General features: G+C 35.9%; 1 protein-coding gene across 1 annotated transcript in view; it reads right to left on the bottom strand.

Moving 5' to 3' along the window:
* Window positions 1–15,968, bottom strand: part of Adam23 (ADAM metallopeptidase domain 23) — a 170,300-nt gene that overhangs the window by 10,864 nt on the left and 143,468 nt on the right. The window contains exons 23-24 of the mRNA XM_015480982.2: window positions 14,333–14,501; window positions 11,366–11,477 (exon numbers count right to left, since the gene is read on the bottom strand). Of these exons, the coding sequence (XP_015336468.2) occupies window positions 11,366–11,477; window positions 14,333–14,501 (281 nt within the window). The remainder of the gene's footprint in view (window positions 1–11,365; window positions 11,478–14,332; window positions 14,502–15,968) is intronic.

Genomic DNA, 15,968 nt, shown 5'->3' with positions numbered 1-15,968 from the left:
CTTAGCTTACTTGTACTTTAGATTCCACAGTGATTTATATGCCTTTTAAATCTCAAGTTTCTGCACCGTTGACAGTTAAGTTTCATTAAATTCACCTTTCGCAGAATTTGAAGCACAGAGGCCCCATTCGCTTTCGTTGCACGTCTTGGGTCTCTTCCTTCCCCTTCCCCAATTCCATAAATCAAACAAATAAACGCGCACATAGAGAACGCGACTGCATTAGAATTAGCTCTAGCAGACTGACAAATGAGGGCACAAGAGGAAGGAAATTGATTCTACAAAAGTCGTCAGAGTGCTTTTTTATTCTGCACTTTGGAGACACTTAAAATTCAGAAGTCAGAGAGAGATTATCAATAAAGACCTGACTCTGAAGGCTTGCTCTCAAAGAAAGATATTCTTCACCATTCTTTCTGTATTAAACACCAAAATGGGGGTCCAAGGGTAAGACATAAAGGAAGCGCAAAACTCATTTGGGTAATTTTGGGTAAGTGGAAAAAGAGATTCAATTGAGACTGTCTTTTAAATTCCCACTTACGAAGAGAAATCGGAGGCTTGGAGATATTAAAAATAAAGGAAGGGAGAGGAGGAGGGAGGGAGGGAGAAGGAAAAGGAAAGGAAGATAAGAAGCTTGAAGGACAGACAACAGGAAAGAAACTAGAAGGTAGAGCTTCTACCAATTGTTGAGTAAGAAATGATACATTGCAGTAACTCTATTACTCTCCTTCACTTGACATTTCAAAATCTAAGCAGTATTAAATCTAGTACAAGAATTGCCTTAAATGTTACATCCTCTAGGATGCCAATATATGCAGGTACCGTGCCCCTAACAACAAAATACTAACCAGGGAGCCCTTTCCCAGAAGTCACAAGGCCAACCTTGTTATTTTTTCTAAAATCCTCACATCCATATACACATTCATTTCCACATAAAAAATTCTCTTTTCTGCTCACACTAGTCCCCCCAGCTGTGTACATAAATAGATAACACTTTCAGCAGCACTAAAATTGTATGCATGATGTTTTTGTCCAGAGAATAGCCAGTGCTTGTGGACACGAGCAGGCAGGTGCACGACAGTTGCGTGGAGTCCCGAGGGTGTGGGTCTCTTCAGGTCCCTGGGCTTTACTGTGGTTCTACAGAACATGAATCTCAATGGCTTTTAGAGACATGTCAATAATAATAAATAACAAAACCGAGAGCAATAAAAGCAGTTTTGCTGCCATATAGTGAGCACTTACAATGTGCCAGGTGCAAATCAGAACATCTGACATATCGTCTCATTTGATCCTCCACATCACATATGAGGTAGGAACTATGACTATCCCTGTTCAATAGAGAAGGGAACAGAAGCTTCTAGAAGTTAGTAAGTGATGAAGGCAAGATCTGAACACAGATCTGACTCTAAAACTTATGCACTAAATCAAGGGTCAGTGAACTAGAGTTCACAGTCCGAATCTAACCTACGATCTGTTTTTCCAAAGACATTTTATTGGAACACAGCCATGCTTATTAATTTACATATTGTTATCTTTTGCCATGGCTCTTGTTTTGCTAAGACAGCAATGTTGAAAAGTTGCAACAGATATCCTGTACCCCTGCAAGCTGAAACTATTTACTGTCTGGGCCTTTATAGAAAGTTTGCTAATTCTTGTTCTGATGGAACTTTATTCCATTTACATATATTTCCTCCCCGCATTTCAGGAAGGAATCAAAATTTGGAACAAGCACCTAAAAAAATTCACGTTTCCAAGTACACACTCAAAACGGCAGATAACTTGCATTTTGCTAACTTAGAAAACACAGGTGGGCATCAAACAATACATAATCCTAGAGAAATGATCTCTTGATCTCTGATTTACAATTCTAAACTGAGCAGACATGTTTAGGAAACTAAACCTGTGCAAGGAATCCTTAGTGACTAAATGAAAAAGACACTATTATTTAAGGTAGAAAGTTTTAAAACAATCTATATTGTACTATGTGAATTTTATTTTGTAAATGCTATATTTACTTGGTATCAGGTCAAAATTTGGAATATGAAGGGAAAAAGTCAGAAAACTGCAAAAACAGTTCATGAAACAATAACAGACCAATTTTTATACACTTATACACACTTACCTGTCACAACCAGAAATAGCAACACTGGAAAGAATGGATGATAGAAACAAACTGGGAACAAGACTGTGTTTACTACAAAGGCCATTTTGATTCTGCCCATCTCTAAGACTCAAGGGAAAAATTATTAAAATCCATCCCTTCAATTAGTATATTTCAGGATGACAAAATTATGACCAATAAATAATGTAAAAAAAATCCACATTTGGGATGATTTTTAGAAAACTACCTTTCTTCACAGAGGTCTCTCATATAAACGTATCTATAGAACTGCTCTTGGAAAGGAATGTCACTGGGATGTATAATCCAGTCAACGGATCCAAGGTGAAATTTTACAGGGCAAAGTTCTTGTTTTCTCTAAATATTTTTACCTCTGTTGCATACTTTATTTTCTGACAAGTAAGGAGAAACAAAAATCTCTTTTCCAGTAGTTCAACTTCTCCTGGCCTAACTAGCTTCACAGTCTATACTGCTGGAAGATGAGTTAAGATCCCATATAGAGGAGAATTCTTGTCACCTTCCACAAAGTGTGAACCTGGGGACCTGCTCTCCTCTTAATGGTATTTCAGTTCTTGGATTTCCCAACTTTCATAAAAGAACATCCAGGTGTCACCAACTAAGGGGACTAAGGTAGACAGAGGCTGAAATCATCAACATGCCTGTGTTTTGGGCTGGTTGGGTAAAGGGTATCTGGTGATTCCTTAAGACACTAGTAATTTCTTCTTGAGTCACTGTGAAGTGTTACCACAGTAAAAAATAAAAATTAAAAAAAAAGGGTGACTGGCTACTTCTGCTATTTGTAAAGGCTCTCTCTGTAACTACACACAGAGAAAAAAATCCCAACGATCTTTTAGTCTACAGATTAACAATCTCATTTGGTAGTATTACATGGAGAATTGACAGCTATTCTGAGGATATGGATCAAGTGCAGGACAACTTAAATAAAGACACCAGGAGAACTGTGCTTCTGAGAGCTTAATGGGCAAGTGGCACACAACACATTTATTTATACACTGAATACTTTAAACACAAACCCACTAGATGAATTGCAGCTTTTCACTTAAGGTGGTGCAGGTTTGGATTAAATATCTTTTGATTCTTAATGTTCCTTGCTCCCAAATATTTATGTGAACTTCACATTTGAATTTTTAACCTATTTTATAATAAAGAAATAAAAGCAGTCGTCAAAATATCCTCTTTAAAAAACATTGCACTGAAAACTCCTATATCATTCTAAATAAATGGAGAAAACATTCAGTGATCATCATTCTTATTATCTATAAAAAATGCTCTGTGGATAATTCCTACTTGTATAGGTGGCTTCATTTGATTGGTGAGGATTAAATTTATGACAGCAATCCTAAGAAAACATTAGTGTGAGAGCATTTTTGCCAATAAATAATGATAAAAAAAATGTTAAGGCTTGTATTTGAAAATTACTTTTATAAGTGGAGGAGCAATGGAAGTTTTGGATTAGTGCATTAATTGTAAAAATATAAGCACCCCCAAGGTTGTTTTATGCCCCACATTGTTCCAGACAGGAGAAGGTTCTACATTGCACGAGAAAGATCACAAGACACCAACACATCCAAATCATACCACAAGTTGTACCACCACAGGAAACACAGCCAGCAAGACACAGGTGGAGAAGTCAGGCACCACGCATCACCCCGCACACCAGGCACCGAACAGAAACACTCTGAAATGCACAAGGATGCTTACTCTATTCCCCACCCTGTGCCTCCAAAAATCACCCCCAGGGCCAGAATGGTGCCGGCCACGGCCCCTATGAGCCTGCTTGTGGCCATGTTCACTGTGTGGAGGGAAAATGGACATTTTTTAACAGAAAAATACACACTGATTTCACTCACATACAAAATAATCTATTCAGGAAATACTTTGAAAGTAAGTTAAATCTGGATGTCTTTGTTTGAAGGTTTGAAATTAAGATTGATATCTACGTTGAAAATATTTAAGGATAATTTTGAATTTACCTTCAAATTCTACATACCCTACTTTAAAACATAATCTCTCATAAATACTTTAAAACAAACAGTCCACTTTGAGTTCCAGTTCCTATTAGGTGCAAGGTAAAACTCAAATGTAATTTAAGTTATATAAGGGCAAATCTGTATTTATTAAAAAAGTAGTTATTAATACATATTGTCATAAGTTCTCAAACTGAAAGTATGCCCAACATCTTTTCAAAATTCAGAATATATAACTCAATTTTGCGAAAATCCTTAGAAATTTAAAACAGAGTCGTTTTTACATTAAGCACTTTTTACCTGGGAAGTTATAGAAAGGTATATTTCAAAGAGCTTTGCAAAGTTTGAATTGCTGTCTTAGAATATGGACATTTAGGTTTTTGTTTATAAACTCCAGTGTATGACCATGCACTGAGAGAACATTAAGGTCTCTGGGAAACTTCACTAGCTGCGGCAGATCACCAAGCTAGCCAATGCTGACAGAGCAGAAACTCAACACCTGTGCATCACCACATCTGTGCCCATCGGTGAGATGAAATCTGGGGTAGAAGTAGGAAGGTGGATTATTTAGGGTATTTTGTGTGTGTGTATGTGTGTGTGTGTGTGTGTGTATGAACTTATAAGTGTATGGGTGCATTTACACTCATGTTTCTATGTAAATCAAAAGGACTGGTTTCCACTGACCTTGCCAATGAAAACAGAGATCAGCTTCCACAAAGCTGCACTTCACAGAGACTGTGTGCTATGAGAAACAGTGAAATGAAACAAAAAACCAAGACTCAAAGTCATAATTTTTTAAGGCTCCATATTGAGCTGATTGACCTTTTCAATAAATGTTCTCCCAAAGGAAGAGCAAGAACCTCACTTCTCTAACCCTGTGGACCAACTGCACGATTACTTCATTTTATCACAGGGTAAATAATAGCAATGAGCAAGTCTAGTGTTTTTCACTACACACTACCCAAGTTCTTAAAAAACAAACAAAAAAAAGATGGGGTCACAACAGAAAACAGTCTACTCAGAGCGCTGAAGGGAGTGGAAGAAGACCAACTTATAAGGTGTTGGTAATGTTTTTTCAAATGTGATGATACATTGTAATCCAAAATAACCTCAACCACAGCTCAGACTTTCAAATTATGGAGGCAAATACTGGAATGGAAAGGTATCCCAAATATAAAGCTTCATTTTTTTAAAGCCCCTTAAAAAATCACTGCTTTCAGGATACTAACTTAACTAAAGCACATAATTTCATAACTTTTTTTGGGGGGGGGCGAGGGGGAGGCCTTAGGTTTTAAGCTCTGGCTGTCAGAGCTGAAATACAGGAAACAGTCTTATTATCTCTTTAATTTTTATATAAGTCATATCAGATCAATTATATGGAAAACACTGCCCCATAAAATGTGATGTTAAGTGAATATTTGTTAATTTTTAAAATTTATAGTAAGATTAAAAATAGCAACTTTGAAAAGCCTTTTGTATTTGGTGTGGAATAATTTATCACTGTAGAAACAACAGAATTAGGCAGCCCATCCTGCCAGTGTTAGAAACCCAACCATGGGAACAAGAAATTTCCAGAGGCTTCAAATGCGTATTCCAGATAAAAGGATAGAGTCCATAATCTCCCTTGAGAAAGCATAATCACCCTCAAAGGCTTAACTAATAAGTACTCTTAACACAAGACAAGATAAAAGAAAGTGGGGAGAAAGCTTTTCCAGAACTTTCCTCTACCCCCCTTCTCCTTCCCTCCTGCTCCTTTTAGTTCTGCTGTGCTGATGAGGCATGTGAAGATCATCAGACTCTGTCATTCGGAGCCATGAGGTAACCGATTGGCCCACAGATGGGTGGATTTTTCCAGGGATCATGTTTAAAAATGAAGGTTGCTGCAGCTGCTTTTCACAACTACAAAGAATTTATCTCCTCCTTGAAATTTTTTCCTTTTTCTTGGGCCTATAACACAGCTGTATTTCTATGTTGGTTTATTTATTATCTAACTGCATTTGTTCACTCACTCATTCACTCGTTACCTACTCAAAGCCTCTTTTTTCTCCTAGGCATGACACTGTGCACATGACCAGTTTCCTTTTTTACCCACTCACCCTACCAAACCTGAACCGGGAGCTTCCAGCAAACACAGTCTTCATGTTACAAGCTTATTTGCTCCCTGAGGGTTGAACCCACTTACCTGTCACTCTCACATGTTTGTGAGTCCTGTTTATTACCTACCAGTATGTTTTCATGTTATTTCTGGGGTTTGTTGGTTTTATTAATTTTAGTCTTAGTTCCCTACTCTCTCAGTTCACTTGGGCCAAAAGACAGAATTTCTGATAAGTGTATTTTGATATTAAGAATCAAACTAAAATTCTCCTTTTTAAGATTATTTTATATGTAGAATTCCTCCGCAAAGCATGCTTCAGACATTTAGAAATTGTGCTTGTTTGAAACCGAGTGGATGTTTTCTTTTAGAGAGTTTCTGAAACAGGAAGGTACACCATTTCACCAAGTGATTCCAATGACTCAAAAGGGGCTAAAATACTGCAATCTGTGTACTTCAAAGGCAGGAAGCAAAAAATGTACTCATCGGTACTCTGTGGTCCAAAGTTCTTTCTGCAGAGACTTGTTACTTCACTAAAATTTAGGCTGAGAAGTAAATAGCAAATAAACTCTTCATACTTCACAGTATAATATTTCTGTTACATATTCCATCTTGCTTAAAATTTCAATGTAAGACATTCAATCAAATTTTCTTATTCTTTTCTATGAATTAAAAAATAAAGTTCATTTTTTGACATATTGGAACAAGTGCCTGATAGAATACCAAATAAATATTTCATTAAGAATACTATTCCAACTTATGTTGTCAATGAAAATATGGAGTTTTTATGAACTCATAATTACTAAAATATTTTATTAAAGTTTGGCAAATCCTTAAATTATTGGTGAGGTTATGGTTAATGAGAAAAATACTTAGGTGACATATAATTATACATGAGCATAAATATATATGATAGTGATAACGTCTGCAATCTCATGATCTGAACTATAAAATCAAAGATTTGTATCCACACAAAGAAAGTCATCAAAAGGGCATATGCAAAAGGTAAATGTAAACACTAAATAACACTCCTCAAGGTATTATTAACATTTAGTAACCACTGTTTTCAAAAATTGAATTCTAACAATATGATACTGCCTTTCTCCTCTAATTTCATAATAAGCATCACTGGAAAATAATGGCTCAGCTAATAAGCTTAATTGTTGCTTGGTTATTGTTTTGCCCTTTCTATTTATTATTGTGCTCAAAGAATGAACAGAATAACTTAATACTGTGCTTTAAATGAGGCAGTCCGGAATAACAGAAAAAGTGTTGGACTCAAGCTCAGGTGATCACATTTTATTTTTGGCTCTACCATTAATGAGCTGTTAACCCTGATAATTAAATTAGTTTTCTCATTTGTAGGACGATAAGACTGGAATGAATTGCCTCTAAGGTCCTTTCTAATTTGATGACGATAGTAGTATTGATTAAGCCCAAGCTTCTTAGTGACAATCTTTGCCCATAAATGTCACTGAAAGTATTTTATATGTGCCAGTTTCTTCTCTTCCCTCTTAGAATGGTGATAACCGATGATTATCAAAGGATAAAAGTCCTCCTGTATAACATAATAAGCATTGTGCAGAAGTGTCTACAAATTGATAGAAATTAAATTAAATTACACTGTCCTTACAGCAAGTGGAAATTTTTTTAAAAGAGTTCAAATGTATTCTATCCTTGTAGGAAAAAAATAATAATTTCCTTCAGGGATTTCAGTAGAAACAAGTTGAGAGAGGAGTTTTTGTAAATGGAATAAATGTCTGCATAGGAAAAAATGAAGTGACCTTTGCAATAGAAAATCTTTTTTGAAAATACTTAACTCAGCAAACTGCGGATGTGGTTCGGTGGTGGAGTGCTTTATGTGTGAGGCCCTAGGTGTTCCATCCTTAGCACCACACACATACATACACACAAAGAAAAGAAAAGAAAAATCCTTCCTCACGTGGTTCGTTTGAGAGGTTGGCTAGCATGCTTTAAACTGTGGGTCTACTGTAGACAACTTTAACAAGTACAGTGACTATGATGGCAGTGCTTTCGTGCATACTTTGAATCCCTACCCAGATGCAGAAGTTGAATTTCTCATTCTTCCAAGAACTTATAATTAAAAAGGAAGAAATATTTCAAACACATTGGTTCATTTCTGACATTGTGAAAAACAATGGAAAGAGAGCCATGGAATCTGCTTATTTTTGCTAATTTGATCTTGATCTACAGGGATGTAGTTGGGTACAATTCATCTTTTTTTGCCCAAATTTCATCATAAAAAGGCAATTATTTTCATTTAGCTTCTTGAATTTTCCATATCAAACAAGACCATTAAAATTAAATAAAACTAAATATTTGTAATACCTTCTCACTGCATTTTTACGAATGACTATAGCTATCCAGATCATTGCACATGCTGTGCATTTGGGGAAGACCCAAACACAGTGCTCAGTACAGCAAGTGCCAGCAAGATACAGTGTGAAGCTATGGAGAAAAACTTGGCACCCCAAATGCTGCAGAACCTATAGTTGAGAAAGTACAGATTTAATCAATATCATAATTTCACTACCTATTACTCTTTGGCAAGCCAATACAACAAATACATACGGATAAAGTGAAAATCAGCACCAACATGCTGCATTTTCCATTTCTTTTACGTATTCCCCAAAAAAGGGATGAAATATTTATGAATGCCTACTATGTGCCAAAAATGTACTCTTTTAAACAGTAGAGACTTGATAAATATCTGCTAAATGAACAAAAATAAAAGTAAGATGTATAGTTTCTCTCTTAGCATCTTCTTTTAACAAGAATATCCAGGATAAAGTTATAAATCTATAACAAAGTTTTAAAAAGTTTGGTTTCTGTTAGCATTTTACTACTACATTAATAGGTTTTTCTATACAGAACGAGAAGGTATAAATAGCCAATACTGGGGCTGGGGTTGTGGCTCAGCAGTAGTGCATTCATCTAGCACGTGCAAGGGTTCCATCCTCAGCACCACATATAAACAAATAAAATAAAGGTAGAAAAAATGGTTTTAAAATAAATAAATAAATAAATAGCCAATACTGATGACACTATTATTTAGTTGTGTACTAAAATTGTTCGATTTTTCCAGAAATCTAAAAATGTACAAAAATAACTGATCTTCATTTACACTAATGACTTATTTTCAATTTAATCAAAATTGTTAGAGATTCATAAGGATTCTAACAATATTGGCACCAATGGGTAAATTTTTACTCCAATGGCTCATTGTCTTCATTAGAATAAAAAAAGGAAAATAGGCAACAGAAAAGAAATATGACAGAATGCTTATGTTGATTACCTATGAGTTGTGGAATGAAGACTGGTTTTTATCATCTTTTTGATCCTTTCTCTATTTTTGACAACAGACATGTATTTGTTACATATTGTCTATTGGAGAAAATTTTTATAACAACCATCTATCATTTGAATGATCAAAACAGTTATTTTTTAAAAGATAGTATAGAATATCACCACATTAAGAGAATAAAAAACAAGAAGCAGCTGTGAATTTTCTCTTCTCTGGAATACACCTGTTTGCTCTTTAACTCAAATTTAGCTTTGCTAGGGATGGGTGGGCAAAGGAATAGGGAATAGAACCAGATAATTAATAATCCCCTACTCTGCCTAAAGAAAAGCAATCCAAGTAAGTTTAGCTCTGCTTTTTTGTTCAGATTTCTTTATGCCTCACTTGAGGATATGCATCTAGATCTTTTTAAAAATCACAGACATGCTATGGAGAGAAAATTTGGAGAGAATGAACCTCTGCTTCTCTTGTCAGAGCTTAAATCTCTAAATCTAACTTCTGAAGGTGGATCCAAGAATGTTTTGTTCTAGTTTTAAAGTAACAAAAGACAAAATGTGAAAATGGGATAGTTTCACTTTTAGAAATGGAAAAAGAATAGAAATAGACTGTGAGGGTGTGATAATGATTCTTATAGAATTTTAATATCAAGGGCATATTAAGCAAATGCATGAGATGTGTTTTAACACACCCACTATTACAGAACAATTCACATGCATCCAAACTAGCTTAAATCTCTTTAGGAACTGCAGACTACAGAGCTTCATCTGCTTTTGGAGTCATATTTTTCCATATAGACTACACTGAAGTTCAGAGAGTTTAAATGAATTTTCATCCAAAATGGAGATGATCAACATCATATTATTCCTATGTGTATTTAGCTACTTGTAGGAGAAAGCAAGGCTATTATTTATAAAATACCGCCAGGAGTACCATGAAAAGGAAGCTGATGTACAATGTCATCTCTGTATGTTAAAATTGATTCTAGTAGTTAATTTTTTCTCAGGTATGATGCTATGGATGCTGTAGTAAACCAGTTGTGACTGAAGGTTTTTCTAGATCTTTTAGAATTGAATGGGAAGAATAATGAGAAAATGATTACCATGTTCACGACAACACAGACTACATTTTAAGAATATGTAATGGAAGAGAGCATGAGTCTCAGGTTAGGCAATTGGTTCCTGATTGCAGCTCAGTCTCTTGTTGCCTGGGAAACTATATGTCACCTGACCTCAGGAGCTGGGCATCCTCAACTGCAAAATCAGAGGGTGGTTCTGAGCAGCCATGGAGACTCCTAACTCTAAAATTCTAATTTTTTTCTTCTTAGGGACTGACTAAAACAAAGGTTCAGATCCTTTGCCTCTTCTTTGAAGAATTAAAGCTGTATTAAAAAATTTAACTCCTTCAAAAACTTGAGTTTAAAAAAAGCATGGAATGCCATAACATCCCCCTAGAGGGATTCAAATACTGAGGAAAGATCAGAGTCTCATGTCAGCCCCAAAGACTTTCTCTATTAGAAAACTGGCATAGCTTAGAAAAACTATAAAATAATTTAGCATTTGTGATCATAGAAAAAGGATGAGGTTTAAGGGAGAGAAAGGAAACTGGGTTAGAGAACATTGGTATACTTCTTCCTAATGCTGTTCTAGGCTAAGAGGTAATTCAAACACATTTTTACAAATATGATATACACAGGATGCTTAATTCTGCAGTAAAAATGACATACATTTTAATAACAAAAAGAGATGTTCTTATGTGTCTCCTTTCAAATCCATGAGAGTGTTGTGCTGGTGCATTGGAAGAGTGAGAATGAATGAAGTTAGGAAAAGAATAGAAACTGAAATCACACAAACCCTTGGGTCCTTCATCCGTGGGTGGGTGAGGATTTCTAACTGGATCTCGTATACTGCAGTCTGTTCCTGCCCAGGTGAAATTACAGATGCAGGTGGCTTCATTACTACACACCTGTAAAAACAAAACAACAGAGATGGAGCATTTTCACTGTGCTTCATGGAGTGGTGATAAATGTGAAAGAGACATAGGCAGGAAGAAAGCTTAAAAAATCATTTGGAGCCAGGCGTGGTGGTGCCTGCTGTAATCCCAGTGGTTTAGGAAGCTAAGGTAGAAGGATCACAAGTTCAAGGTCAGCCTCAGCAACTTAATGAGGCCCTAAACAACTTAATGAGACCCTCTCTTAAAATAAAAAGGGCTGGAGATATAGCTCAGTGGTGAAGCACCTCTGGGTTCCATCTCCAGTACCAAAAAATTCATTGGAAATATTTTTTTTAAGTTTTCCACACCTTGAGATGGAGATGAGGGAAAACAATGTGTAGATCAAATCATTGAATATATTTTCTGTTTATTATATAAAAATAAAGACTAAGAAGAAGAAAGCCTTAAGTTTGTACTATTCATGATGATATTATTTAAGTATATAAATTTGTACATTAATGTCTACAAGGTAGTTTTTTCACACATACTTGTTTCTAGGAACATATAAGAAAAACATATGCTTAATTCAGTAAATTAATAGGTAGTGGGCTTAAGAGAAACTGCCCAATATTAAAGACAGTGGCACTGTCTGACATAAAACTCCAAGAGACACAAATGACTAATGTCCAACACAAACTCAGTGGTGGCACTTTCCTGCCAAACAAGCACCTTTCTCAGCCAGCCAGGCTGAAAAACTGGGAGGGACTTCATCTCCCGTCTCTTTCTCTGGGGACCAAACAGCTAGTTGGAATGAACTTGCAATTTAGATGAAATAAATAACCATCTGCAAACTAGAGACAAGGGTATTGAAACCCTTACCTTCCTATGAAATACATTCAGAGGCAGAGTATTAGAGATGATAAAATCAAACTTAGAAGTATTTGAATCTGAACTGTTATAATACTGATTATGATTAATAAGGCTGAATTTGACCTTTTTTAAAAACAAGAGGAAAAGGTAAGAGGGTATGAGGAAAGAAATTCAAGCCTTTTTAAGCATTAAGTTTTATGTTCTTAGAGCAGTAACTGAAATACCTGATAAGTCTGGCCATTGACTTTATTTTAACATAGCAATTACTGAACACGTACCATGTGCCAAGTACTTGTGCCCAACACTTTATGTAAAACATCTTATTTACACCATTCCGGCACCCTAAGCGCCAAGAGAGTAACTTGTCCAACATTACCAAAATACCAAAAAGCAGAGCTAGGATTCAAACCCATGATTCATTTGAGCCCCCAAATCCAAGTTTTCAAATCACTGGACTATACTATATCCCATGAGTCTTTCCTCCAACAAAATCCCAATCTCAAGATCACTGGACACAAGTTTTGTGGGCCTTTCCACCTTGTTCTGCTCCAGATCACCTGCCTGTCTATCAATTTTGAATTAATTTTACATTCATTTTAGTACCTCCCTTTTTAAATTATTGCCCTCAGTTTTTTCACAGCCCCTTTTTTTCCATTTCTGAAGTCTGAATCAATTTTTTTGGGGGGGGAGGGGGGTAGAAGGAAATACTTGGGATGAAACTCAGGAACACTCGACCACCAAGCCACATCTCCAGCCCTATTTTGTATTTTATTTAGAGACAAGGTCTCACTGAGTTCTTTAGTGCCTTGCTTTTTGCTGAGGTTGGCTTTGAACTTGCGATCCTCCTGCCTCAGCCTCCTTAGCAGCTGGGATTGCAGGTGTGTACCACTATTCCCGACCCTGTGTCAATTTTGAAATGCCTTCCTTTTGATAAGCCCAATTTAAATAATAGTTAATTTTGTGTTTTGGGATCCAGCTTAGATTTACCAATAAAGGCAACTTGCCCAAACACTTTGTTCACAGAATTAAAGACACATGTGGTTGTGAATAGGGATAGCATTTTCTCTTTGGTTGACAACTGTCCATGTATAACTGTGTATAACTTTAAACCTGCAAATATCATCTTTGATTCAACCTCTAGCCTAGTGTGAACTGGCACCTAGATACTCAGTTTGTGCATATTGAGTTCATGACAGTGAATTACCACAATGGTTTAAGTTGTTTTGAATTATACAAAATAGTCACATGCGATCCATAGTTTCTGTGGAACCCATGCCAATTTTCTTCCACCTTTTTAGCTGTTGTAATGATGAATTTTATGTGCCAACTTCACTGGACTAAGAGATGTCTGATACATTATTTCTGGATGTATATGTGAAACTGTTTCTAGGTGAGAGTACCACTTGAATCAGTTGACTACCCAACCTGAGTGGGCATTACCCAATCCATTCAGGGCTTGAACACAGCAAAAAGGAGGAGGAAGGGGGGTTCACACATACACACCTTTTTTTTTTCCTGCTTAACTACTTGAATGCGGACATCTTCTCTAGTCCTAGGACCAGCAGCTCTTCTAGTTCTTATGCCTTTGAACTCAAGACAATTATAACACTGAGTCTCCATCTTATTGACAGCAAATTTGGGGATGTCTGAACCTCCATTACCACATGAGCTAATTGCTCATAATATACCCAGATACATACATACATACACATATGCATACATATATCTATCTTCTACTGGTTCTGTTTCTCTGCAGAATACTCATCTGGATATCAAATAATATCTTGGGGATGTGGTGAATATAAATAGCCAGAGATAGGAAAAAAGAACAATAATAAAATCAAATTAATACGTGGCACATTCTTAGCAGGTAAGGGGACTAAGAAAATAGTCATAATCCATGCCTAGATGCTGGCAATAATCACCTAGGAGGATGGCTAAACCGGAAGTCCAGCCATTATGCACCCTGAGGGGACCAGACAATGGAGGTTCGAGCTGGAACATGGATGCTTACTTACCCCATGGCCTGAACAGACTTTACCCTTGGAATCAAGTGGGCAACTGCTCATATTTAGGGCTTGAATCTGTAGGCACTTCCGATCTAAACACATCATGGATGGGCCGCATGGTGTTCCATCTTCTACATAGCCCACGTCTGTATCATCATCTAAAACTACATGAGCACCACTAAGAAGAAAAAAAGATCCACACAATCGTTAGCGGCATACTTAGAAATACAGGGTCAGCATGAACTGAAGAGGGTGTCTATGAACAGAAGTTCCTCTTAGTATTTTCCCAATCTTCTCTTTCCTTTTTCCCCTTTCCAGTCCCCCTAATAAAAGAGCATGAAAAAACAAAAGCAAAAACCCTCCCTTTCATTATCATTATTACACTTCCCATCATCAGGAAAACCATCATTCACATTATGTACATTCTGAATCTTCACTTGTTTCCCTCACCCAATATTAAGATGAGGGGAGAGGCCTTCGTGTAAGAACAAAAGAAGCAAATATGTCAGGAGTTCTCTGAGGCTTTCAGATGTGGTAGGGGAGGGGAAAAAAAAAAAGCAGACGTTGAGCAAAAAGAGCCATGAAAGTATTCTGAAAATTATTATTATTACTTTAGAGGAAGGACTTGATGATTCATAATTGAAAAAATAAACCAGTGCTTTTCTATTGATATTTACTTCCAAAATTTCAAAGTTAGGGACAACATGAATTTAAATGATAATGCTATAATTACTAACAGAGTATCTTGCTGAGTATTTTACAAATATGCTGATTTAGAATGTAACAATGTAATTTAACAAGGCTGTTACAGACATATAAAAACATACACAAAGAAAACTTGTGTGCCTCAAAGTAACAAGCAAAGGAGACTGCAAATGTATTCCAGGAATGATCTTATTATCATAGACCAGGCAAGAATTGCCTTTAAATCCACTTAAAAATACAGGAAAAAAAAAAAAAAAAAACAGCAATCACTTGACCAATACAGCATAGAACTCACTCAATTTACTAAAATTTGTTCAAAATTACTTTTGGATAATTCCTCATATCTTACTCACTCACATAAGTTGAAGATTTGGTATCTGGGCTACTAAAAACAAAAGTGCAGATGCTAAAGTGTATTCTATAGGGGAAATCCAAAAAGCAGTTCAAGTAACACCAGAAAATTTAAATAAGAGAATGGTGTCTTAGAACTGTGACTACTTGAAGGGAACTCACTTGGAATATATTACAATTTCTTGGCTAAAAAATAAGCCTCATACCTATATCCTATGTATTCTCAAGACAACTGAACATAAAATGTTTGCTTACAACTATAAATAATATTTTAATCAATATTTTCTATATGTGATTAGGTATTTGTTAAGCCATATTCTAAACCAGACTTATGCTACACAAAGCTTAAGCTCTTTTTGATAAAAATATAATAATAGTGTTCAAATAGTGACATATTCCTTGCTCAAAATTGTAATCTTGAGTTAAAAAAGCATACAGGTTGAGCATCTATAATCCAATAATCTGTAATTTGAAACACTCCAAAATTTGAAAATTTCTGAACATTGACATGACACTGTAAGTGGAAAAGTACACATTTGAGATCACGAGATGAGTCACATTCAAAAGCGAAGTGCACTAAAAATACTAC

The sequence above is a fragment of the Marmota marmota genome, unplaced genomic scaffold (assembly GCF_001458135.2).
Source record: "Marmota marmota marmota unplaced genomic scaffold, marMar, whole genome shotgun sequence".
Classification (NCBI taxonomy): Eukaryota; Metazoa; Chordata; class Mammalia; order Rodentia; family Sciuridae; genus Marmota; species Marmota marmota.
This window is presented reverse-complemented; position numbering and strand designations above follow the sequence as displayed.